The sequence below is a fragment of the Bufo gargarizans genome, chromosome 2, assembly GCF_014858855.1.
Source record: "Bufo gargarizans isolate SCDJY-AF-19 chromosome 2, ASM1485885v1, whole genome shotgun sequence".
NCBI lineage: Eukaryota > Metazoa > Chordata > Amphibia > Anura > Bufonidae > Bufo > Bufo gargarizans.
The window spans coordinates 242,367,255-242,395,128 of NC_058081.1; the positions used below are offsets into that span (position 1 = coordinate 242,367,255).

At 42.9% G+C, this 27,874-nt stretch overlaps 1 protein-coding gene across 1 annotated transcript in view; it reads right to left on the reverse strand.

The window, feature by feature from the left end:
* SLC26A5 (solute carrier family 26 member 5) overlaps positions 1 to 27,874 on the reverse strand; it is a 72,955-nt gene that overhangs the window by 41,190 nt on the left and 3,891 nt on the right. The window contains exons 2-8 of the mRNA XM_044280164.1: positions 12,972 to 13,156; positions 9,619 to 9,758; positions 8,246 to 8,356; positions 4,583 to 4,767; positions 2,518 to 2,685; positions 1,428 to 1,580; positions 350 to 432 (exon numbers count right to left, since the gene is read on the reverse strand). Of these exons, the coding sequence (XP_044136099.1) occupies positions 350 to 432; positions 1,428 to 1,580; positions 2,518 to 2,685; positions 4,583 to 4,767; positions 8,246 to 8,356; positions 9,619 to 9,758; positions 12,972 to 13,126 (995 nt within the window). The 5' untranslated portion in view covers positions 13,127 to 13,156. The remainder of the gene's footprint in view (positions 1 to 349; positions 433 to 1,427; positions 1,581 to 2,517; positions 2,686 to 4,582; positions 4,768 to 8,245; positions 8,357 to 9,618; positions 9,759 to 12,971; positions 13,157 to 27,874) is intronic.

Sequence of the window (27,874 nt, forward strand, 5' to 3'; positions counted from 1 at the left end):
GAAGCTTCAAAAATATCAGTTCCAGCTAGCAAAGAAAAAAGCAGGGCAGTAGATGCGTTATGGGGGCAGTTATTGCTGTAATAGTCAGTGATCTGTGCAGACACACTCTGATGGACAAATATGTATAGTGGGCACAATGGTATCAGCTATTTTGTGTTGCTGTTACCACTGTACCGCCTCTACTATTCCTACTGCACACTGTAGGGACAATCTGCTGTAACTACTACTAAAAATTAATCTGAACAATGTGCTGTGACATATACACTATGCTTCAGTGGTTGAATCTCCGGAACATTATTGTGGCTCCCAAAAAACAGCTATCCGAGTTCCATACAGACCAAAATCTTACCCAGTTGGGATACTGCCGACCACATCTACTTCATAGGACTTTTTCAGGTTAAGTGCAGCTGAAACTCCAGTGGAGATTATTACCTTTAAATTACAGAGTGAAATTTATTACCAATTTATTCAGAAAATACTTTGTATCAAAAATGCCAAGATCATTCACTGGCCTGCTAGAAAGGTGCATGATGTAAATTGCAGCGACGGTCATCTCAGTTGGAGAGTGAGAGTATCAGTCACTTGACACGGCTGAGGACTAGAAGTGAGTGGATCACTCACAACCATAGCCACTGGTAAGAAGATCATCTTCACTACAATGCACATCATGTACCTTTCTAATAGGCCGGTGAATGAAAATGTTCATCAGTGTTTCTTTACGATATGTAGAAACGCGTTTTCATTTACAAGCAATTTATGTGAGGTTTCTCCATTTTTTGGAATCATGGCAAATGAGTGAACCACAATAAATGATGCAGAAAAACACATAAAAAACAAACAAACAGTCATTTGTACCGTGACTGGCTATCATTTTTAAAGAACACAAAAAAAAAAAAGGCAGGGTGCCGGGAAGATTTTCTTAGAATTGTGTCTATAGACAACTACTTTGCAGTTTCTACATGCTGAATTGCCGGTAATGCTGTGAGAATGAAAATATGACAAAACTACTATTACTAGGGTATACTGTAGGTAACCACACTGTATGAAAGGAGTCTGAGAAAATCTCATTCAGTAGAGGGTGGCATCTGCCCGCTGAGGTAATTTATCACAACAGTAGAAATACAGTATATGACCATGGCTTGATATGCCCAAAAAACCCACAGAATATATGAAGGCCACACGTGCCTCCAACTGTGTCAGTAATATTCTCTTTACCTTGTACAATATATAGCCATGATGTGTCGAGATGGGAATATGCCATTGCATTTGACTGCATTCACCATGTCTGGGAGCAAAATCTGTGCACAACAGGTTCTGTCTCCACATTCCACCTCCAATGACACAGAAGCTGTCCCCTAGATATGCTCTGGGGGCTGTATTTCTGCTGAGCCAGCACATTTCTCCAGTCCAAGGTTAATAATACTTACAACAATTATTTCCATGGGAATTGGAACTGGCAATTTCTTTTTAAATCGGTCATTGATTTCCTTGGCCGCCAGCAGTAAGACAATGCATATAATGCCGACAATCAGGGTGGCAATATTGGTTGCTGTAATATTGGACAATACAGCAAATAAACTCTGAAACAGACAAAGAGATGTTAAAGATCTTCAGCCTCTGCCCCAACTACAAATATGCCGGATGATTTATTCTGCTAGGTCTTTAGTCTTAAGGACTCCAATATTTCACATTTTTGGCATTCTGATACTAAAATGTTTTGTGATATATTCTAACATCAGATAACTAAGGTTTAAAAAAGGTAAAGGGATTTTCCACGCTTTTTCATATTGAAGATTTATGCTCAGGATAGGTCATCAATATCAGATCGGCGGGTGTCTGACATCCGGCACCCCCACTGATCAGCTGTTTGAGGAGACGGCGCAAGCTGTGCCGTCTTCCCTTCCAGGCCACTGCTGCTGTCCTATAGACATACAGCGTACAGTGCGCCATCTCCTCAAACAGGTGATCAGAAGGGGTGCAGGGTGTCGGACCCCTGCCGATCTGATATTGATGACCTATCCTAAGGATAGTGGTAATAAAGGACCAGCACTCGCTGTTCGTAGTCTTGCAAATATTCTTTTTATTGCCACAAATCTATATCTGTGACGCGTTTCGGAACAAGCTGTGCCTTTGTCAAACAGTAAAACGGTTTACTGTTTGACAATGGCACAGCTTGTGCCGAAACGCGTCACAGATATAGATATGAGGCAATACAAATAATATTTGTAAGACTATGAACAGCAAGTGCCGGTCTTTTATTAACATTGTTTCTATGGGACGCCAATCCTAGGACAAGTGCACCGCCATGCTACACCTGCAGTGCCGACTGATTTACAGCGTACTTTCCTGAGGATAGGTCATCAATATGAAAAAGCCCGGACAAGCTCTTTAATTCTATTTACCATTAATGGCATTATCACACCCAGTACTAGCCCCAAAGCTAAATGTATTCACTAGGTGAAATTTACACAATGAATTTCAATATCACAGAACAGACGAAGAAAAAACACCACTTACATATATCACCGCTAGAAATCCGCTGTATCTTTTTTTAGTTTTAATTCCCAAGAGGTATTTTAGCTGAGAGGCGAAGACATGAACTGCTGCTGCTGTTGTGAATCCTCGTACCAAAGGTTCAGTCAGGTAGATGGCTACAAAGCCAAATCTAAGTATGCCTAGGCACATCTACAACAATACACAACACATCAGTACATGTCCTATACTGTTACTTTCTCACATTTTCTATGTGAATTATAAGGGTGCACAATCTTTTTAGAGGGAGTCTGTCGCCATGAAATTCACTGTTCATGTCAATCAAGGATAGGGAGGGGCCGTCAGAGGAAGCAGGAGGACTGAGCAGTGGCGGATTAACATAGGTACGTTCGGGCCACATACTGCGTCGGGGCACGGGAGTGCATAATTCCCTGCCCCGCCGCCGATCAGTAGGCCTGAGGCCTATGTGGTAGTATAATCCCAGCGTAGGTGTGCATGATGACATCATCGCACGCCTGAGTCGGGACGCAGGACCATGAAGATTGCATGCCTGCCTCACCATTCCGGACACAGGTCTAGCTTTTGTTGTTTTTTTTTTGTTGTTTTTCTGTTTGTGCTAACTTATGAGATGGTGGGGGTCAGACTCCTGGTACCCCGCCAATCTGCTGTTTGAGGAGACCGCGATGTTCCAGTGAGCGCCGTAGCCTCTTTGCTCCTTACCAAGCACAGCTCTGTCCATTTGATAGCACTGTGCTTGGTAGTGCAGACCCATTCACACAGATGGGACAGAGCTGCACCTAGACTTAGTGAACTAGTCAAACTCATGGCCCTCCAGATGTTGCAAAACTACAACTCCCATCATTCCCTGATAGCTGTAGTATGCCCAGGCATGATGGGAGTTGTAGTTTTGCAACAACTGGAGGGCCACAAGTTTGACATCCCTGACCTAGACCATGTGAACGAGGAATGTGATGTCATATGGCCTAGGAAAAGACTGTGGCGCTCACGAAGCACCACAGCCTCTTTATACAGATTATTTAATTTTTACTAAAATGGAGGGAGGGGCCCGAGTTGGGTAGACAGCCCCTGGAACTATTATGCACTTAATCCACCCCTGGAACTGAGGGGGCACAGAGTGGCTTGGGCATCATGCACACAATGCAGATTATGCATGGTTTCTCCACGCAGATTTTCGTGTGGAAAAAAAAAACGCAGCGTAATGCCTTATTCACACAGTCCGTGTTTGGTCAGTGATTTTGAGCCAAAACCAGGTGCGGCTCTAAACACAGAACAGGCACGGATCTCTCCATTATACCTTATGTCTGTGGAGGCTCCAATCCTCGTTTTGGCTTACATCACTAATTCAGCACCAGCAAAGTGAATACGTTTTGAGAAATCTCTGTACACTTTGTGTATTTTTTCTTTGCACGCAATTCAAAGGGTGAGATCAGGGCAAAACTGCATCAAACTGTGCACAAAAATCCATGCAGAAATTCTGTTGGAAAACTCACACCCATGCCACACAGCGCAGTTAAAAACAACATAAGTTCCCGGAGCAGTTCTAGAGTTTGCAGCTTACCCCTATTCTTCATATCAGAAATGATCTAAATGATTCCATTAATTGTAGCTGGATACAGTCTTTAACTGCAATATGAATGCATGTTTCTTGGTGCAGTCAATGCATTACAACTGCATCCCGACTGTGCTGTGTGCAGCCCCCCTAGCACTCCCCTCTAGGAGGCAGAACAGAGACCACCTCTGTAAAAGTGGCCCCCACTCCAGTAGATTGTGCTGTGCATGTATAACAATGACAACCGTTCATCTGAATGGTCACCATGAAATACTGTCAGGCCGCAGCTTCCCCCTGCAAAAACAGCCGTCTGTTAGGGGTACGAGGGGCCGGAGCCTGATCACTGCAGCAGCTTCAGTATCATCTAAGTTTAGATTTCCATTTTACAATAGAAATCAAACCAAATGGAGCTTGTTTTTTTGGAACACGCACAGAAGTGACTGGAGAGAGCCACGTATACAGTGGCTGTTCTACAAGTGTGTACAGCACAGCCCAAATACATAAGCACTAAAAGGGTACCTGTATTAGACCACAAAGTAATGTGATGGCCACAGCTACTTTCACTCGCATTGCATCTCTTGCTTCAATGTTCTGTAAAAACTCTGTGCTGTTTGTGATATTGGCTTCTACTATATCGAACTTTTCATCTGGGGCTAATCGAATAGCAACTCCCCCAATCATCAGACTGATGACAGCAAATGTACCTGTAATGCAACACCACATTATTTACATATTTGTGTACTATACCAATGAGAAGGTAACCGCTGTTACTAAGGCGAGATAAGACACAGACCCGACCACCAGCCAGCCGGGAAACAGAGTGGTCGCTGTTCCGGTAGCTCTGATTGTGGTGGTGCGTGAGAGCTACAGTAACAGCGTAACACAGCTATACTGTCTGCCTAACTCAGAAACAATATAGCTATTGTAAATGGTGGATCCAGTGTTATCTAGAGGTGTTACAATTTATTGTAATCCTGTCTGTAATGATAATGAGATGACTGCTGTGGAATGATCTCTACAGAACAGGAAGTCTCAGCTTATTATGAGGCTCAGTAGTCATGAACATGCACAATTTCAGTAATTAATATTAATGCCATATCCACAAGGGACTGTAACCCATTCTCAGTTTAACCAGATCCAAACCCACTATGTTAGACCAAAACATCCTTTCAAATACCTTGTACAAAAATGTAATGAAAGCATCATACAAATACTGGATTGGATCACAACAATATCAAACAACACAGCTGAAAGAATAGAATTAAAACACCCAATAAAGACACAGGAGGAGATTTATCAAGACAAAATTTTCTACACCATTCTTGATTTCCCCTGCACCACCAGAGGATGCGCTTAATTTATAAGGAGACTCACACTGCATCATAAATTATGCGCATCCTCCGTCTGTCCCACCCGTCACAGCTGGCGTATATTTCCGCCATTATTTACAGGCGAGAACAGGCGTAAATTACGATAAAATCTCCTGGGGCTGATGGCCCTGCCCCCAACGGGTGAGGGAGGCCTTAAAACTCTATTTGCACATAAATTGAGTAAAATGGTGTTTAAAAACGGTCAAGCCAGCAGTTAGCAATTTTTTTTTACATTGGTTTTCTTTAAATCAAAAATACCCAAAAAATTTATCATACAAACGTCCAATAATAAGAAGAGTAGTAATAATAATAATAATAATAATAATAATAATTATAATCTTTATTCATATAGAGCCACCACATTCAGCAGATCTTTACAGTTATGAGGGTCCATGTTCACAATGCCTGAAAATCACAAATAGAAGGTATTTTTTCTACTAAAGGGATGAGAAAATTAGCAGTTGTCCCTCTAATTACCCTCTGCACCTAATCAGGCTACTTGTCAACAATTTACTTTCATAATCTGCATCTTTCCTTCCTTGAATTTCCTGACCAATGAGGACATTTTTAATGGTGTCAGTAGTTTGATACACCAGGTTCATAGACTACAACAGATACGTTATTGCTGCCTATAAATCACAGCTTTTAAAGGGATTCTGTCAGCTAGTTTTAGCATATAGAGGTGTGTACATGTGCTGCTGGATCGCCACTAGTATGTCCGCAATACATTTTCCATAGCTGTGAACGCTTTCATTTAGTCAGAAAAACAATTTTATTTATTTTTTAACAGCACTTTATTTTTTTTCAAATGTTGTTCCACAACAAAAGGGTGCGCAGACCCCAATTATAAAATAAATGTATATAACAAAAAAAAAAAAAAATAGAATAATAAGTACAATATAATGAGTTTCCAGGGTATCTCACAATACTTTGAAGCAAGTATCTATTTGATTCTTGCATTACATCCTAGCACACACTGTAATGTCAATATATCATCAATCAATAATACCTGTGGGCTGTAGCAGTAATCTGCCTAAGGTGCCTTTCAGCGGTTCAGTTAGGTACCACTCTGTTAATGAGAAGGGACCTATGGCCAATCGGATTTCGGTGTCAGACATATAAGTAACAATTAATTTTTTCAATTTTTTGAACAAATTACATGTTTTTTTTCTCTTTGACTCTCTGTATCTAGATGTTCTAGGTAGAAGAGTTGTTTCAGTTCCTCTATAATAGTGGTTATCGTGGGCATCTTTGCAAGGTGCTCCTTTTCACTACCATACATATCGAATGAAATAAGACAGGAAGAGGTCGCTGACTTGGATTTTCATCTTCATAATTAAATAAAAATAGTTGCGGTTTGACCAACACTTCCTGTCCCCAAATGTCTTTAATCATCCCACCCACCTCGTTCCATAAGTTTACACTCATTGGGCACGACCATAGACCGTGGTATAAGTCAGTGTAACCCTGACCGCATTTCGGGCAGTTTGTTATTCTATCGGGTTTATTAGGGTGCGGGGGTATCTTAAAGCCATAAATTGCCCTATGAATTATTCTAATTTGGGTATCCCTCCATTTCATTGATGATATGGTTCCTAACTCTGGTCCATCCCTGGCATATCATTTGAGTGCAATTATCAAGTCCCAAAATTTCTATCCATTTTTTTATAGGGGCTAGCTTTGTCGGTCTAAAACAATTTTAAATATAGGCATATGAGGTTATAAAGGAGCCCAAGGGGCTGTTACCAACCTTTCAGGAGCCCAGCCACGCCCCTACTGTAAAGGTGCCCACCCCGCATCCTCAAAATCCCCTCCTTTCTTTCCCGACGTCATCAGTTGAAGTGCCGTAATCTTGCGCATGTGTGACTACGCCGCATGTCAGTGCCAGCATGGTGTTCCTTCCCTATGCTGGCATCAGCCTCAAAGAACGAACTGCACATGAGCTAGCGGTCATGCGCGGAATTACCGCGCTCCAACTGTGTGACCTTAGGCTCCTTTCTAACCTCATATGCCTATATATAAAATTGTTTTTCCGACTAAATAAAAGCATTCACAGATATGGAAAATGTATATTGTGGACGTGCTAGCGGCGATCCAGCAGCATATGTACACATATGCTAAAACTAGCTGACAGAATCCCTTTAATTTTTTTTATGGTCATTTTACCTCTCAATTTCATCCATTATACAATCATGGCTTCCATAGCACATGCCAGAACTACACTGCAGACTTACAGAATAGTAAGGGATAAGGAAATAAAATTAAATGTCTTTCAGGGTTTGTGGAAAGCGAGGCAACAAACACTGCAATGGCCGCCATTACAGGACATCACCCATCATCTAGAACACATGTAGGAGATGAAGATAAGTAGATGTTGCACAAGAGGACATTTCAGGACCTTGGATGTATTTTTTCATTTTAGAGGGAAACATTCTTTCATGGAAGGACATTAACACATACAGCTCTTTCACGCCGCTTGAATATTAGGAAGTTCAAGATATCGGATATTTTACAACCCAGTAAGCAGCCGACATTATCACTGAATTCCTGCTCTGTAGCTGTTGTGTGCCAATAGCTAGTGAGGTCGATGATATGCTATCATAAAGTACAGATCATTTTAGGCTACTTGTCTATATGTTTGTATGGTATCTGACAACTTCGACCCACTTGACCTTTTTAAAAAGGACAGTCTTGTAATATGTTGCACCACTACATTACCCAGTGTGTTCTAGGTCATTCTCACCAAATGCGATCCCCTAAATACATAAAAGTTAAACGTAATGAACAAAATATCACATGTTCCATACATCACCTATTGATATGTGTCTTGATGTACCAAAGAACGTGTATAAGAACACTGGGTAGAACGAAGAATATAACCCAAACACAGGTGGCACTGCTGCCAGCAAGGCATAGGCTAAACCTGAAAGACAAAATAAACTTCTGTAAACCACAACACAAATACAGGTGCAGCAGTGGCCAACACGGTCACATACATCCACATGCTTCATTCACTTCTATGGGAGTTAGAAGAGCAGCCGAGCAGGTTTGCATACTGGCAGTTGTCGTTTCACAGCAGCTGGAGTGCCGAAGGTGGGATTAGTGTGGATTCAAATGTATATAATATACTATTCCAGAGAGACCTACAGAGTGAGATCTGCTCTTCAGTCTGTCTTCATATAAACAACACCCATGTGATGGCTGCACTTCTGACCGCAGGACTACACATACTGCCATGAGTACACTACAGTAGACCCATGGTTGGGCAGGAATTGATAGCATCATAAGTCATTATGATGCTGTGAGTTTGAGTCAGAGCAGCAGTATTCAGTACAAGAAATGCAGCCATCACACATTTCCTGGACCAAACATGCTTGTGGGAAATTAGCCTTATACTTTCCAAGAATTTTTCGTGATATTTACTTGTAGAAGACATATTTTCTGGACTTCATACTGGCAACCCCATCGAATAACCTTACAGTCATCCTCTCCTCAAAACAAAAGTGTCTCTCTGCATTCCACAATAAAGTGAAAAAAAAAAAACTCAGAACAGGGAATAAAAGGCCTTTTTACAGGGGCAGATTCAGAAATTCAGGCAAATTCAGGCAATTATTGGGAACAACCCATTCCACTCCTGATAATTGCCTGCTCATAAGAGGTGTAAGCTGCATTTACACGCAGAGGTCATTTCCTCTGTATGGGGACTAGCGATTGCTGCTGTGTTTGCTTGTTCTCATTATCAGTGGAATGCATTTCTGGATTGTATTAATATTACAGGTTATAGTTTTAAAGATTTCTGTAGATGTTGCTAATCCAGGGAGTTATTCTGACTGGTTAGAGTCGGGAAGGAATTTTTTTTTACCCTAATATAAGGAAAATTGGCTTCTACCTCTTTTTTTTTTGCCTTCCTCTGGATCAACTTGCAGGATAATAGGCTGAACTGGATAGACGGATGTCTTTTTTTTTTTCAGCCTTACAAACTATGTATGTTACTATTGCTTCTGGGCAGCAGCTAATGATGATCGTAAAACCAGTCATGACACTTTTACCTGATGAGTGAGTGCATGTTCATAGGTGGAACCCAGGGCAAATATTGCCCGATAATCAGCCAGTGCAAAGAGGCCTTAAACTTTAGATTTAGTTCTCCTTCATATGTGTATCACTCTGTAAAACAAATCTACTAACCTTGAGGTAACTGCATGACTCCTGTACTCAGTCCTGACACTACGTCTCCTATAAGGTACTCCTTTACAGGATAACGTGGGAGCCATTTCAAAATAGGAAGAAAGCTGCATAGTTGAGATTTGGCTTTTTTGGCAGTACATCTGTAACACAGGGCAGAAATATAATGGTAGTCTAACATGTCATGCTCAACAGATAAAATTTCAGTTTCTATTTTTGCGACCCTTCTAGAAGGCCACAGGAGCACCTACGTATAGGGTGTGTTAGGCTACTTTCACACTAGCGTTTCAAAAAAAAAAAATGCTTCACTTTTGTCCCCATTCATTGTCAATGGGGACAAAATGTAACAGAACAGAATGCTCCAAAATGCATTCCGCTCCGTTTGGTTGAGTTTCTATACCGCATGCTGCGATTTTCTTTCAGTCATGGGATGTGGAGCAAAACTGATCCGTCCCCATTGACTTGAATTATGGGTCATGACGGATCCGTCTTGGCTATGTTAAAGATAATACAACCGGATCTGTTCGTAACGGATGCAGATGGTTGTATTATCAGTAACGGAAGCGTTTTTGCTGAACACTGCCGGATCCAGCAAAAACGCTAGTGTGAAAGTAGCCTTAGCCATTGCAGGGAGCATTTATGTTTGGCTCGGTTAGGGAGCACTGCAGGCGGTTCTGCTTTCAGCCATATTGAGGATACACTGTAGAGCTCCACTACATGGTTGTATGTATGGTGTGTTCCCTCACTGTATGCCAAAAAACAAAGATCTTGGTGGACACAAGAAGGAGAACCTTATAATATGTCAATGTCTTTCCTATACTGGGATCTAACCCCATTTGTTAAACTATACCAAAAGTATGTGGACACCTGACCATCCCACTGATGAGCTTGCTGGACATCCTATAGCACGTCATGGGAGTTCATATGGAGTTAGGCCTATTTGCGGATATAACAGCCTGCACTCGCCTGGAAAGATTTTCCCACAGATTTTGGGAAGTGTGATCATTCCGCCAAAAGAACATTTTTTGAGATCAACAGAACATCCCACTCCCAGTCATTTAACCCTTAAGACGCCATAGGCAACAGTGGCCACAGCATCTGAAAGGTTATTCAAATGAATAGGGTTCCCTCTGACCTCTGATCAGCACCCCTGTGGCAAAACGGTCGGGTGCTGATCAGTCATTATGGCAGCCTCAGGCCTTGTGCCAGCAGCAAGCCTTAAAAGGGTTGTGCAGAGGAGCTTCAAACAGCTGGGAGATGGAACCCCGCCAAACTGATATTGATGACCTATCATGAGGATAATTCATCACGTTTACTCCACTGCACAACCCCTTTAATAGGAAACCTGTACAAATGCCATAGACTGAAATAGTATACTACTGCAGTCTTTGGTATAGCGATCAAATAATCACATGTTCAAGTCCTCTAACGGGACTAAAAAAAAGTAAAAAAATAAAAAGAATGAATAAAATGTCGGAATTCTACGTTTTTTAAAATTTCATCTAGCAAAGATTTTTTTTTCCTATTTTTCATCATGATATGGTAAATTAAATGGTTCCATCAAAAAAAAAAATACAACTTGTCCCACAAAAAAAACAAGTATAATAAATAATTATGTGAATAAAACAAGTATAAAAGTTATGGACCATGGAAGGCGGGAAGTTAAAAAATGAAAATACGAAAAATTGTCCTGGAGTGGTCAAAGGTGTCTTTATGAACCTCGCTTTGAGCACAGGGACACATTTTTGAAGGAACAGGAAAGAGCTTCCCTCCACTGTTACCCCAAAGTCAGAGGCATACAGTGGGCCAACATTTCTTTGCATGCTGTTGCATTATCATTGGCCATCTCTGGATATAAGGTGATTAGTCCAAACCCTGAAAAACATCCCCTAAGAATAATGCATGAGACAATCTTAATTAAAAAAAATAAAGCAATCACAAATTAAATAACCTGACAAATACAGAAAATCCCCCACCCATACATAGTGACTTCATTACTGGATTCCAATAGAGCTGCTTCCTGTGTACTTTCAAGGAGTAGCTGATTAAATAAAAATTGCACAATTACAGAAGATTAGCATTATATACCTACGTATGTGAAGCAAGTCACAGGGGATTACCTAAGAAAACTCTTGTAAACATATCCTCTACAAACTACATGAGGACAAGGAGTACACATAAAACTGTCTCATACTAAATACCATCTACATGGAGTATCATTTGATAGAAATTAGGCTTAGACATGAACGGTGTGTGTGTAATGCCTCCATGCCAGTGACATCAGCAGCACCCCATACCAGTGACATCAGAGGGCCCTACATTCCAGTGACATCCGCAGCGCCCCCCCCTTCCAGTGACATCCGCAGCGCCCCCCCCCCTTCCAGTGACATCCGTAGCGCCCCCCCCCCTTCCAGTGACATCCGTAGCGCCCCCCCTTCCAGTGACATCCGTAGCGCCCCCCCCCTTCCAATGACATCCGTAGCGCCCCCCCCTTCCAGTGACATCCGTAGCGCCCCCCCTTCCAGTGACATCCGTAGCGCCCCCCCTTCCAGTGACATCCGTAGCGCCCCCCCCTTCCAGTGACATCCGTAGCGCCCCCCTTCCAGTGACATCCGTAGCGCCCCCCCCTTCCAGTGACATCCGTAGCGCCCCCCCCTTCCAGTGACATCCGTAGCGCCCCCCCCTTCCAGTGACATCCGTAGCGCCCCCCCTTCCAGTGACATCCGTAGCGCCCCCCTTCCAGTGACATCCGTAGCGTCCCCCCTTCCAGTGACATCCGTAGCGCCCCCCCTTCCAGTGACATCCGTAGCGCCCCTTATTCCAGTGACATCCGTAGCGTCCCCCATTCCAGTGACATTCGTAGCGCCCCCCATTCCAGTGACATCCGTAGCGCCCCCCCCATAACCATGACGTCCAGTGACCCCATAACAGTAATGAGAACAGTCACATACACAGCACCTGCTTAACAGTGACATCCACAGTGCCCCCATAGCAGTGACATCCATTGTGCTCCCATAACACTGACATGCACAGTACCCCCATTACAGTGACATCCACAGAGTACCTAAAACATTGAAGAAAAATGGCTAGGTTGTTAAAGAAACCTGGTGTAAATCTGTGTGAATGTCAGTGAGGCAAAGACTGAAGGACCTAAACGTTTCTGTTGGCTAATACAGGTCATGTAATGGTGCCATAAAAGCTTTTTTGAGAGAGCTGAATCCTGGTCTAAAACCTTTTTAAGCACCCACCTGATTTCTCTTTGTGTGTGTGTGTGTGTGAGAGAGAAGGGGGTATGTGTCAGTAAAGAAAGAAGGGGGTATGTGTCAGTAAAGAAAGCAAATGTGAAAGATTCTTACCGGCAAGATTGGCCCACTTTATGGAGAAATGACGTTGGCTCTTTCTTCCTCAAATGTAAATGTTCTTGCAAATATTCCTGTGTGTATATGGGCCGGTCCACACAATACTTTTGTCTCTGGCACAGATATTCATCTTCCCCTGAAACTAGTTCCATAGCACATTTCACGTTCTTGTTAGAAGGTCACTGTAGAAAGACATTACATTAGGGTTACATGCACAAAAAAACTAGAACATGTCCTATTCTTGTCTGTTTTAGGCATTGTTACAACGGATCCGCAAAAAAAAAAACAAAAAAAAAAAAACGGGTGGCATACGGACGCCATCCGTGTTTTTTTTTTTTGCAGATCTGCAATTTGCGGATCGCAAAACACATACGGTCATGTGCATGTAGCCTTCGGCTGTGTTCACATCACATTTTTGTCCCATGTTTAACCTATACACATGATGTATGTGCCTCATGATTGCCAAAGTGACATCAGTCACATAAGTTATCCATTTAATGCACACTTTCTTGTGCTAGACTCTGCAGTCTTTTTCCCTATGTAGAGTGGTGCTTGATAGTTAGTGAACCCTTCAGAATTTGATATTTCTGCAGAGATTTGACAAAACTACATCACATTTTTACACAAGTCCTAAAAGTATATAAAAGATAACCAAATCAAATAAATGAGTCAAAAATATTAGACGTGGTCACTTATTTATTGAGGATAATGATTCAATATCACATGTCTGTGAGTGGCAAGAGTCCGGATCCGTCTACCAAATGCATTGCAAGAACGGATCCGTCTCTCCGCTTGTCATGCATATAGACGGATCCGTCTTGTATATTTTTTTTTTCACAGTTTTCCCGGTCTGCACATGAGAGAAGGACGCTTTTCCGGGTGTAGGCCGACGTCATCAGCGCAGGCGCACTGAGGAAGGGGCGTGCGTCCTCCTCTCAGAGCGCTTGCGCCGAATGAGGACCGGTACGGCGCAGGCGCGGGATTTCATGGGCAGAGAGGGCCAGCGGGAGGAGGAGAGCGCTTGCTGGCCCTGTCTATCAAGTGCAGGAGGAGGCGTGTTTATAGTACGAGGATGCGGCGGCTACCAGCAAGTAAATCGCCCAAGTTGCTGGTAGTTAAGTAATTAGTATATTATAAAAGTAACATTTTTAAAGAAATTACAGCACAGAGAGAGGCAAGAGTGATATATATACAGTCATGTGAAAAAATTAGGACACCCTTTGAAAGCATGTGGTTTTTTGTAACATTTTTAATAAAAGGTTATTTCATCTCCGTTTCAACAATACAGAGAGATTAAAGTAATCCAACTAAACAAAGAAAACTGAAGAAAAGTCTTTTCAAGATCTTCTGTAAATGTCATTCTACAAAAATGCCTATTCTAACTGAGGAAAAAGATAGGACACCCTTGCCCCTAATAGCGAGTGTTACCTCCTTTGGCTGAAATAACTGCAGTGAGACGGTTCTTGTAGCCATCTACCAGTCTTCGACATCGGTCTGAGGAAATTTTACCCCACTCCTCAATGCAGAACTTTTTCAGCTGTGAGATGTTTGAGGGGTTTCTTGCACGTACAGCCCTTTTCAAGTCACCCCACAGCATCTCAATGGGATTCAAATCTGGACTTTGACTTGGCCATTCCAGGACTCTCCATTTCTTCTTTTTCAGCCAATCTTTGGTTGATTTACTAGTATGTTTTGGGTCATTGTCATGTTGCATGGTCCAGTTCCGCTTCAGCTTTAATTTTCTAACTGATGGTCTCACATGTTCTTCAAGCACCTTCTGATACACAGTAGAATTCATCGTGGATTCTATGATGGTGAGCTGACCAGGTCCTGCTGCAGCAAAGCAGCCCCAAACCATGACACTTCCACCTCCATGCTTCACAGTTGGTATGAGGTTCTTTTCTTGGAATGCTGTGTTTGGTTTACGCCAAACATGTCCTCTGCTGTTGTGTCCAAATAATTCAATTTTGGACTCATCTGTCCAAAGAACATTATTCCAGAAGTCCTGGTCTTTGTCAACTTTATCTCTGGCAAATGTCCGTCTGGCCTCGATGTTTCTCTTGGAAAGCAAAGGTTTCCTCCTTGCACACCTCCCATGCAAGTTAAACTTGTACAGTCTCTTTCTGATTGTAGAGGCATGTACTTCTACATCAACAGTAGCCAGAGCCTGCTGTAGTTCTCGAGATGACACTTTAGGGTTTTTGGAGACCTCTTTTAGCATCTTGCGGTCTGCTCTTGGGGTGAACTTGCTGGGGCGACCAGTCCTGGGCATGTTGGCAGTTGTTTTGAAAGCCCTCCACTTGTAGACTATCTTCCGGACAGTGGAATGGCTGATTTCAAAATATTTTGAGATCTTTTTAAATCCCTTCCCAGACTCATAGGCTGCTACAATCTTTTTTCTGAAGTCCTCTGACAGCTCTTTTGCTCTCACCATGGTGCTCACTCTCACTTCAACAGTCAGGAGCACACCAAACTAAATGTCTGAGGTTTAAATAGGGCAAGCCTCATTCAACATGCAGAGTAACGATCTACTAATTATGTGCACCTGGTGTGATATACCTGTGTGAGATCTGAGCCAATTTAAGAGGGAATACATGTGAGGGTGTCCTATCTTTTTCCTCAGTTAGAATAGGCATTTTTGTAGAATGACATTTACAGAAGATCTTGAAAAGACTTTTCTTCAGTTTTCTTTGTTTAGTTGGATTACTTTAATCTCTCTGTATTGTTGAAACGGAGATGAAATAACCTTTTATTAAAAATGTTACAAAAAACCACATGCTTTCAAAGGGTGTCCTAATTTTTTCACATGACTGTGTATATATATATATATATATATATATATATATATATATATATATATATATATATATATATATATATATATAGACTCAACTGACATTAGCAAATAGCTAATGTCCGATACTGAAAATTGCAAAATGGGGGGTGACAGAAGCCCTTTAAGTTGTGTTAATATGACCTAGCAGACAATTACAATGTTCTTGGTATGACCACTCTTGGGGAGGGTAATAACGGTCTTGAATTTCCTCCATTTGCACACAATCTGTCTGACTGTGGATTGGTGTCCACTTACAGATTGTGTGCCAATAGAGGAAAAATGTACAGATGGTACAACCCTTCTTCAGAATTCCTCGAAAACCTTCTTTCTTTGTGTCATGATACATTTCCACAAACCTGTTGTGAAAATAAGACTTTAATAGATTCGCTTACACCTCATCCAATTGATTGAAAACACCTGACTCATTTTGCCTTCAAATTATCTGCTAATCCTAAGGCCCCTTTCACACGGGCGAGTATTCCGCGCGGATGCGATGCGCGAGTTGAACGCATTGCGCCCGCACTGAATCCCGACCCATTCATTTCTATGAAGACTTGCCACAAGGCTGGATCCGGAATTAATGCCCATTGAAAGGCCTTGATCCGGATCCGGCCTTAAGCTAAACGTCGTTCCAACGTTTAGCTTTTTCTGAATGGTTACCATGGCTGCCGGGACGCTAAAGTCCTGGCAGCCATGGTAAAGTGTAGTGGGGAGCAGCATACTTACCGTCTGTGCGGCTCCTGGGGTGCTCCAAAGTGACGTCAGGGCGCCCCAAGCGCATGGATCACGTGATCACATGGCACGTCATCCATGCGCATGGGGCGCTCTGACGTCATTCTGGAGCGCCCCGGGAGCCGCACGGACTGTAAGTATACTGCTCCCCCGCTCCCCGCTCCTACTATGGCAACCAGGACTTTAATAGCGTCCTGGCTGCCATAGTAACACTGAAAGCATTATGAAGACGGATCCGTCTTCAAATGCTTTCAGTACACTTGCGTTTTTCCGGATCCGGCGTGTAATTCCGGCAAGTGGAGTACACGCCGGATCCGGACAATGCAAGTGTGAAAGAGGCCTAAGGGTACACACTTGCGTTTTTCTTTTCCGGCATAGAGTTCCGTCACAGGGGCTCTATACCGGAAAAGAACTGATCAGTTTTATCCCCATGCATTCTGAATGGAGAGTAATCCGTTCAATTTGCATCAGGATGTCTTCAGTTCAGTAGTTTCGACTGATCAGGCAAAAGAGAAAACCGTAGCATGCTACGGTTTTCTCTCCGGTGAAAAAAACCGAAGACTTGCCAATAAAATAAAAAATATACTGAAATGTGAACAGACATTTAAATCAATGCGTACATGTGCTGTCTCCAGAAAATGCGGACAACACACGTCAGTGAAAAACGGAAATGTGGACGAGGCCTTAAGCTGCTAAACTGACTAGCTTCAGCTTTGTGAATGTATGTTTGTTGATGCAGTGAGGGTACGGTGACAGTGAGCGGTCATGCCACGTTTACGGTCAGGCAGCCCCACAAGCTGTAGACTAATTAGGACCGCACTGTTTAACATGTCTGCTTTTAACGACGGTTTTGTGGGTGCCACGCAGCCATTAAAGAGGACCTTTCACCTGGAAAAACATTGTGAACTAAGTATCATGACATATACAGCGGCGCCCAGGGATCTCAGTGCACTTACTATTATCCCAGGGCGCCGCTCCGTTCTCCCGTTATGTCCTCCAGTATGTTCGGGGACTTGGTTATAGTAGGAGGAGTCTGCCCTTGTTCTGCTGGGCGTCTCCTCCTCCTAGGATGTAGCGCTGGCCAATCGCAGCGCAGAGCTCACAGCCTGGGAGTTTTTTTTTCTCCCAGGCTGTGCACTGCGATTGGCCAGCGCTACAGCCTAGGAGGAGAAGACGCACAGCAGAACAAGGGCAGACGCCGCCTACTATAACCAAGTCCCCTAAGTCTCCGACTACTATAACCAAGTGAGCGAAGATACCGGAGGACATCGCGGCCGAACGGAGCGGCGCCCAGGGATAATAGTAAGTGCAGTGAGATCCCTGGGCACCGCTCTATATGCCATGATACTTAGTTCACAATGTTTTTCCAGGTGAAAGGTCCTCTTTAATGATGCACAATAAATAAAGTGCGGTCCGAATTACAGCCAACTGCAGCTCGTATGATAATCAATGGTGTCGCACTGCAACATGCTGTGACAGCGACAAACCTGCCGTGTGTGGGAAATCACGCATAAGACATACAGCAGAAGGGTATGTTCATACAGTGGATTTTATGGTGTAGTCTGTGAAATCCATAGGAAAAAAAAAAAAACATGTATTCTGCCAGCCATTGTATCTAAATGATACCTGCGCCATGGGCCATGGAAAGAGAATGAGCATTCTTGCTGTGGCTTCCACAAGTGACCTGCGGCAGGTGACACACGCAAATTACCCTCGTCGGGTTAAATCCACATGCAGATCAATAACATTACACTGTGTAAATATACCATGAGGAACTTCTCCTTACCATAGATAAACACATTACTAGCACAGTTAATCAAAACTTTTGCACACATGCTGTTGCTCTGCCAGCCTTGCCACTTTCCCGATAAGAGGAGGGTGGGGAGGGGCAGGGAGGAGCCCCACCACATTTATCACCACCAGTTTTCTGGAGTAGAAGGACACTGAAATCTACGACAGTCAGGGTTCAGGCACGCGGACTGCCGGATGCTGTGCCTAATTTATGACGCAGCATCTGGCAAGGCATCTGGTTTTGATAGACCAGCGTATGCTATGAATTTTTGGCCTTTACCTGCACCATAATTTTGATACATTTTGCAGTTTTATACCACTCACTCCAGTTTTGAAAAGTGGAAGTGGTTAGCTTGTCAAGGTACTTTAAGCCAGGTTTATCAACTGCGAATCAAAAATTGTCGCAGTCTTACTAATTATGTGAGTAAAGTACGTTAGACCCGCAGTCAGGCAGGAATTCACAGCAAGTCTTTATGAGGTCCTGGCCCTCGTCACTCCAAAGTGGGGAACCTGTGCAACAAAATATTGTCAGGTATTTATAACGTTTCAAATGCAGTCTTGTAACTTTTCTTCCGCCAAAAACTGGTGTAGCAACCGTAGTAAATGACTCTCAAGTGTGCCAAAGTTGCACCAGAATTCTAGGTCAAAGTAAGCTAATAGGTAGTATAAAATTTAGACTAGACAGTTTAAGGGCGCATTCACGCGACTGCGCTGTCTATTGCGGTCCGCAAAATTGCTGATCCAGAAAAAACAGATCCCATTCATGTGCGTTTCACAATTTGCGGAACGGAACTGGCGGCCCATTATCCTTGTCCGCAGACTGTGGAGGAGATTGCTGCATGTAATAGTAGTGGTCTCCACCGCTAACGAGCAGGCGATTGCTGGGAAGGAATGCTTCCTCCTGACAACAGCCTTTAAACTAGACAGTTTAAAGATGTGCTGTACATTTGGTACATCTTAAGGGTTCATTCGGACGTCCTTAAGTGTTCTGGGGTCCGCACATGACTGGCCCTATGATAGAAATGCCTATTCTTGTCAGCGATTGCAAACAAGAATAGGACATTTTCTATCTTTTTTCCCATTGAAATTAATGGGTCTGCACCAGTTCCGCAAAATAGCAGAATGGATGCAGACCCATTCATACAGTAATGTAAATGAGCCCTAAGGGTCTATACACCGTCCGTAATTCTGGCTCTAAACTGTTCCGCAATTTTGCGAAATGGGTGGAGACACATTCATTTTAACGGGGTCTTTTGGGAGACACCTATGTCATTTCCCGTCAAAAAATAACTTGCTGGTTGAATAAAAGTAACTTTAAGTCAAAATTTGCCTGGGGTATGAATAATTAAGGGCAGCACTGTACATTAGTATAATGGTATGGCTCTGCCACACTGTCTATGACGGCTCTCGTTCTTCCAGGTCATGGCATATCACTAGTAACTGGCAGAGCATCTGAGTTTAGCTTGCCTACATAGCACTCACAGGAATAACAATGCCCAGTGCTCAAAGCAGGCTCTAGCAGGGACTTGCATTATAATATATGTGAACTACCACGAATATCAGGAAGGAAAATCCCAGGTCCTAGTTGGGGTTAAAACCTCTAACACACAAAAGAGGAAGTCTGGTCACACGTTACACAGCTGGTCAGGATGACTTGTTTCCTGCCATAAAAGCGTTGATAACTAATGTACACACACGCTCCTTTAATTCTCTCAAGGACCGTCATTATGCATTATTCTTCCTGGATGAAGCAATCCGTGGAGACAGGAAACAGGGCTGAAGCCAAAGATGGCAATGTGTAGCATCCCCTGCATCGCAACTAATAGAAGTCAAGGCCCTCATGCTGCAACCTGCAAATCTCCGGGACACCACAGCTGCCAGAAGTCCAAACCTGCTGGATTTCCTGTACCTTTAGTGATGTGATGTTGCTGTCCTGTTCATTTAATTAGCTGGTCCCAGGCCTCTGTGTTGGCATAGGACCCACTCCATATACTATGCGTTAACTTGCTGTCCTACTACATGCCGGCAGAGGAGTGTGCCCAGCAGAAGAGACCCATGGCCGTGTTCACATGTTCGGGATTCTGCCAGGACCTAGGTGGAAATTCTGCACCTAAATTCTGGGAGAATCCACAAGCATTCTGGCAGCAAAGCATGTCAACGGGGTATTTTATGCCCAAGGTAAATCCATGCTGCATTTCTGAAAAGAAGTCAAGCACCTTAGTAACAAAAGGTGCCAGAAGGAGCAAACATTTGTGTGTCCTTCCTTTCATATCTCCCTCGGACTTTCAGCTAGCATCTGGAGCTGGCGTTTTCACCACGGGGCTGGTCACCAGGGATTTATCACAAGCTGCCAGCAAATGACTGCTGCAGCCAATCAGTGAACGTGCCACACTACTGGCATCAAAGCTTTGCTGAGCCATGATTCCAGTAACTACGAAGAGTGGTCATTGAGGCCATTAAGGCACGATATCGCTGAGAGATTAGAAATAGTGATAAGTGATAGAAGAGGTAAGTAGTGGCTTTAGTTTCCTTATTTCTTTTAATTTAGTTCAGAAACTGGACAGTCCCTTTAAGCTGTCAAATGTTTTCTCATAGAAACCTACTGGTATGTTAAGCAAAATATCCTTTAGAGGTGGCCCATAAATGTAGTGTGAAGAGAGTCTAGGAAAACCACATGTGAGTCCAGTATGGCCCAGGCAGACAGATCATCCAGGACAGAACCTGCATTAGGGCTCTAACCCTGGGTTCACACCTGAGCGTTTTACAGCGCGTTCAAACGCGCTGTAAAACGCTTAAGACATGAAAACCAATGCTTCCCTATGGGAAGGGTTCACACCTGGGCGTTTTACAGCGCGTACGAACGCGCTGTAAAACGCCCGACGCTCAAACAAGTACTTGAGCTTCTTTGGGGCGTTTTGACGCGCGTTTGTGGCCATAGGACACTGCAGTCAATGACACAAACGCGCGTCAAACGCGCGTTTACTATTACAAAAAACGCGCATAAAAACGCACGACAAAAACGCGCGTAAAACGCGCTTTTGAGGAACGCTCAGGTGTGAACCCAGGGTTAGGCCAGGTTTACACACGCATATTCAGTCTGGGAAACATGCTCTGTGTGGGAGCGGTACACTGTGGCAAAAACGCTAAAAAACAAACAAAACATGTGAACTCAAACTCAGGGTACGTCCACCAGTGGCGAGTCTGCTGCAGATCGGAAGGAAAGCCGCCACCGCGAACAAAACTTAAAATGGGCTGGTCCTCATGCTGGCATCACAGCCAGGACAAGTCGTCCTTCGGTGCCAACATTGAAAGCCCCAGTACGAGCAGCAGTACTAACTGACATGCTGCGGACGGAAAACCCACAGCGATAGTCAATTTACCCTGCGGATTTTCTCCATGGCGTATGGATAAGATTTATTCACATCTCCTCCATTTTGATGCTACTGTACAATGCTGTGGATCTTCTGCCAGCAAATCTGCAGTTTTTACGCCACGTGTGAATGTACCTTAAGGCCACCTTCAAATGTTGTGGTTTATGTGCAGTTTTTCACTGAGGATGTTTGTGCAGAAAAACTATAGTGTAAGGGCTCATGCACACAGCCGTTGCCTGGCTGTGCCCATACTCCGGTCCGTACACAGCGGGTCTGCAATACTGGCCACGGCCATTTGTGCACCACATCACAGATGCGGACCCATTCACTTGAATGTGTGGTGCAGAACAGAGGCCAAAATGCTGGGGTTTCTCTCTGTGCCTCCACACCGCAAAAAAATAGAACATGAACATGCAATGTGTGCAGGGGGCCTCAGAGATTATTCACTTGTCAGAGATTCACGGACTAAAATCAGGGCTCTGCGGAGGCCTTTGTGAACTTGCAGCAAATATCTTGACACTTGCTTCAACTCGTGTCTATGACGTGACACTTCGTTTATTCACATAAATCCATCTGTGTTTCATCGTGAAGATGTTTGTGAAGAACCCACGAACACGGTTTTTACCCTCCATAGAGTATCTCTCCTACCAATGGTCCGTGAAACACTGAAAGACCACACATGCCATCCATGTTGTGTCCATTTTTTTTTTTTTTTTAACGGGCCTATAGACTTCAATGGAGATTTTGGTCCACATCATAGACTAAAGTAGTGCATGTCTACGACTAATTTGTGAACAAACACATTAAAATTAAAGAGTAGGTGTGCAGTCCGCTGAAAATGCAGATAGCACACGTTCATGAAAAACAGGAATGTGAACGAGACCTTGGGCAGTGTGTTTAAATTGCGACTGAGAACTGAAGGGTGAAAGGGGGAGTTTAGGACAGTGACCAGGAGTAGGTCAACGCACTTGCAGCCAGACCTAAATTATTTGTGACAAAGTTTGTCTGTGAGGATTACACCGCGCAACATTGATTTTGCTACTGAGAGAAAAACATGTGATGAAACTAAAATGAGCACGCTGATTCCAAATATGAACTCGGAATTTGCCTGATACGTCTAGATTTTAACCCCTTAAGGACTCTGGGATTTTCCATTTTAGCGTTTTTGTTTTTCACTCCCCGCCTTCCCATAGTCCTAACTTTTATATTTCTCCATTCACATAGCCTTATGAGGACTTATTTTTTGCAGGACAAGTTGTACTTTCTAATGGCACCATTTACAGTTGCATACCATGTAGTAGGAAGTGGTAAAAAAAAAATCCAAACGGGGTAGAATTGGGAATAAACGCTATTCTGATAAAGTTTTTTGTTTTTTTTAACACACTGTACACTATGCGGTAAAATTGACCTGTTATCTTCATTCTCCAGGTCAGTACAGTTACAACGATACCATATATATATTTAAAACATTTGAGGATTATTATTTTTTTTTTATAACCATATTCTGACTCCTATAACTTTTTTGTAGTTATGTGTACGGGGCTGTATGAGGGCTCTTATTTTGCGGGACAATATGTTCTTTTCAGTGATACCAATTTGAAGTGTGTGCGACTTTTTGATCACTTTTTATTAAAAAAAATATTGGGTAGTTGAAGTGACAAAAAATGGCAAATTGACTGTTTAAATTTTTTTCTTGTTATGCCATTTGCCATTAAAGGGCTTCTGTCACCCCACTAAAGTGATTATTTTTTTTTGGGCTAGTGAAATTAGTTATATTGCGATATATGACAATATAATTGTGTTACTTACTTTGATCCAGCAGTTTCTGCAAAAAACGAAGTTTTATAATATGTAAATTCGGTCTCTACCAGCAAGTAGGGCGGCTACTTGCTGGTAGCTGCTGCAGAAATCCGCCCCCTCGTCGTGTTGATTGACAGGGCCAGCCGGGATCTCCTCCTCCGGCCAGCCCTGTCGGCATTTCAAAAATCGCGCGCCTGTGTTGATTCGGCGCAGGCGCTCTGAGATGAGGAGGCTCGTCTCCTCAGCACTCCCTCAGTGCGCCAGCGCCGATGACGTCTTCTATTTCGGTGATGTCATCGGCGCAGGCGCACTGAGGGAGTTCTGAGGAGACGAGCCTCCTCATCTCAGAGCGCCTGCGCCAAATCAACACAGGCGCGCGATTTTTGAAATGCCGACAGGGCTGGCCGGAGGAGGAGATCCCGGCTGGCCCTGTCAATCAACACGACGAGGGGGCGGATTTCTGCAGCAGCTACCAGCAAGTAGCCGCCCTACTTGCTGGTAGAGACCGAATTTACATATTATAAAACTTCGTTTTTTGCAGAAACTGCTGGATCAAAGTAAGTAACACAATTATATTGTCATATATCGCAATATAACTAATTTCACTAGCCCAAAAAAAATTTATCACTTTAGTGGGGTGACAGAAGCCCTTTAATATTGTTATATTTTAATAGTATGGGCATTTTCGCACGCAGCAATGCCCATGATGTTTATTTTTTTATTGTTTAAGTATTTTTATTTTAAGGAAAGGGGGGTGATTTTAAAAAAAAAATTATATTTGAAAAAACTTTTTTTTAACTTTTTTTAAGTCACCTTGGGTGACAATAACTGGCAATCATTAGATTGCCTATTATGTTCATTAATGTCTATATAGACACCATTGAACACTTCATTTGCACTATACCAATACAATGCTGCCTAGTGGCCTGTATTGGTATAGTCGTCTAATAGACACCGAAGCCTGCTTGAAGCTTCAGCCTATTAGATCGATGTAACAGGTTCCCCGATCTCAGCCGGGGAACGCTGTTACCGGAGCGGAAGTGCGAGACTTCCGCTTCCGGACTGCACAGATGCATCTGAAAGGGAAAATACATGTGCCGCGGTTCTCTGTTATTTTATATAGCAGAAACCCGGCGGCTATGGCACCCACAGCACGTGCGAGCGGGCGCCATGTTTGGGGACCGGACTTCCGCCGTACATGTACGGCGAAGATCATTAAAGGGTTAAGTTATACATGCCAAGCCTATTCAGTTATAATATTAATTCATTATATTGGAGATATTCCAATGGACATGTCCAGACCTGTTCGGACGCACTCAGGCTGATGTCAGCAGTAAGTATATAAGGCAAACTGGACAGATTTTGATAAAAAGTGATCTGTTATAGTGCTATCAGTTTTGAAACTTAAGATGGATAAACGCAAATGTGTTAACGATCCAGACAATTTCTGCTACATACAGTTGCAAGAAAAAGTATGTGAACCCTTTGGAAAGATATGGGTTTCTGCACAAATTGGTCATAAAATGTCATCTGATCTTCATCTAAGTCACAATAAACAATCACAGTCTGCTTAAACTAATAACACACAAATAATTAAATGTTACCATGTTTTTAGTGAACACACCATGTAAACATTCACAGTGCAGGTGGAAAAAGTACGTGAACCCCTAGACTAATGACATCTCCAAGAGCTAATTGGAGTGAGGTGTCAGCAAACTGGAGTCCAATCAATGAGATGAGATTGGAGGTGTTCGTTACAGCTGCCCTGCCCGATAAACACACACTAGTTCTGGGTTTGCTTTTCACAAGAAGCATTGCCTGGTGTGAATAATGCCTTGCACAAAAGAGCTCGCAGAAGACCTACGATTAAGAATAGTTGACTTGCATAAAGCTGGAAAGGGTTATAAAAGTATCTCCAAAAGCCTTGCTGTTAATCAGTCCACGGTAAGACAAATGGTCTATAAATGGAGAAAGTTCAGCACTGCTGCTTCTCTCCCTAGGAGTGGCCGTCCTGTAAAGATGACTGCAAGAGCACAGCGCAGACTGCTCAATGAGGTGAAGAAAAATCCTATTGTGTCAGCTAAAGACTTACAAAAGTCTCTGGCATATGCTAACATCCCTGTTAGCGGATCTACGATACGTAAAACACTAAACAAAAATGGATTTCATGGGAGGATACCACAGAGGAAGCCACTGCTGTCCAAAAAAAAAAAAACATTGCTGCACGTTTACAGTTTGCACAAGAGCACCTGGATGTTCCACAGCAGTACTGGCAAAATATTCTGTGGACAGATGAAACCAAAGTTGAGTTGTTTGGAAGAAACACACAACACTATGTGTGAAGAAAAAGAGGCACAGCACACCAACATCAAAACCTCATCCCAACTGTGAAGTATGGTGGTGGGGGCATCATAGTTTGGGGCTGCTTTGCTGCGTCAGGGCCTGGACGGATTGCTATCATCGAAGGAAAAATGAATTCCTAAGTTTATCAAGACATTTTGCAGGAGAACTTAAGTTAAGGCCATCTGTCCACCAGCTGAAGTTCAACAGAAGATGGGTGTTGCAACAGGACAACGACCTAAAGCATAGAAGTAAATCAACAACAGAATGGCTTAAACAGAAGAAAATATGTCTTCTGGAGTGACCCAGTCAGAGTCCTGACCTCAACCCGAATGAGATGCTGTGGCATATCCTTAAGAAAGCGATTCACACCAGACATCCCAAGAATATTGCTGAACTGAAACAGTTCATTAAAGAGGAATGATCAAAAATTACTACTGACCGTTGTGCACGTCTGATCTGCAGCTACAGGAAATGTTTGGTTGAAGTTATTGATGCCAAAGGAGGTTCAACCAGTTATTAAATCCAAGGGAGCACATACTTTTTCTACCTGCACTGTGAATGTTTACATGGTGTGTTCAATAAGACATGGAATGTCATTGAAAGTGCATTTCTTAGATTCCCATCTTGATCTTTTCCCACCCAATTTGGGACACGTAAGTGACGAACAAGGAGAGCGGTACCATAAAGATATTTCTACAATTGAGAACAGTTATCAAGGCCGCTGGAATCCCAACATGATGGGGGACTACTGCTGGTTTTTGCAACAGGAAAATATTACCGTTCACAAAACGCAAAAGCAGATGTCTGAAGCACTTTTAACAGTACTGCACCATGGTCGCTTAATAACTGGTTGCAGGCCTTTTGCATCTATTCCTCTGTTGTATGTGCAATATGAAATGGGGATCTAAAGATGTTGGCCTTTCACTTAGCCTGATGTTGCCACAGCGAGCGGGTCAAACAACCCTGCAAAGTCAAAAGAGTAGGGGATTTTCTAAAAGCTCAGACGCCAGTGAAATGGGAAAAAAATGTTGCCATGGCTAGAATTATTTCCAGACCGTCTGATGTCGAAATAATTCTTAATGAATTTGCTAGTGGTTTTTATGTCCCCAAATTCACAGGTAACGGTTGTGTAATTTTTGATAATTTGCCATCAGTTATCAGACACATGGATATAGTTGAAGAAAAGATTGTTAAGGAATTATAAGCGGGAAGGATTGCTGGTCCATTTGATGCCCCGCATTTTTCAGATTTTAGGGCAGGCATGTCCAAACTGCGGCCTTCCAGCTGTTGCAAAACTACAACTCCCAGCATGCCCTAATAGCTGTAAGCTATCCAGGCATGCTGGGAGTTGTAGTTTTGCAACAGCTAGAGGGCCACAGTTTGGACATGCCTGTTTTAGGGTATCTCCTTTGGGCTTAGTGCCTAAGAAGGATCCAAATGATTTTAGATTAATACACCACTTATCTTATCCGTTGAAGGAGTCACTTAATGATTCATTGGATAAAGAAATGGCATTAGTATCTTATACATCTTTTGACGATGCTGTTTCTTTTTTGCGTTCATTTGGGAAAAGGTGTTTCATGGCAAAGGCAAATAAGGCAGCTTTTTGTTTATTACCAATACATCCTGAAGGATTTAATTATTTAGGTTTTCATTTTATTGATCAATTTTTCTTTGATAAATGTCTTCCAATGGGGTTTACCTGGACTTGTTTTTATTTTGAGACGTTTTCTTCATTTTTGAATTGGGTTGTTACAAAAGAGTAAGGTTTAGCTAGTGTTTTGCATTATTTAGATTATATTTTGTTTGTTAGTTCCTTTGTTGATTGTTCGCGTTTATTAGAAGGTTTCATTCAGATTGATCAGTATTTTAGTGTTCCGTTGGCTCAGGAAAAAACAGTTTGGCCGTGTCAAGAGATTGAGTTTTTAGGTGTCGTGATTGATTCAATTAATATGGAAATTAGGCATTCTATTAAAAAGGTTGAGAAGGCAATTTTTGTGATCAGGAAAATGCGTGCAGTAAAGAGA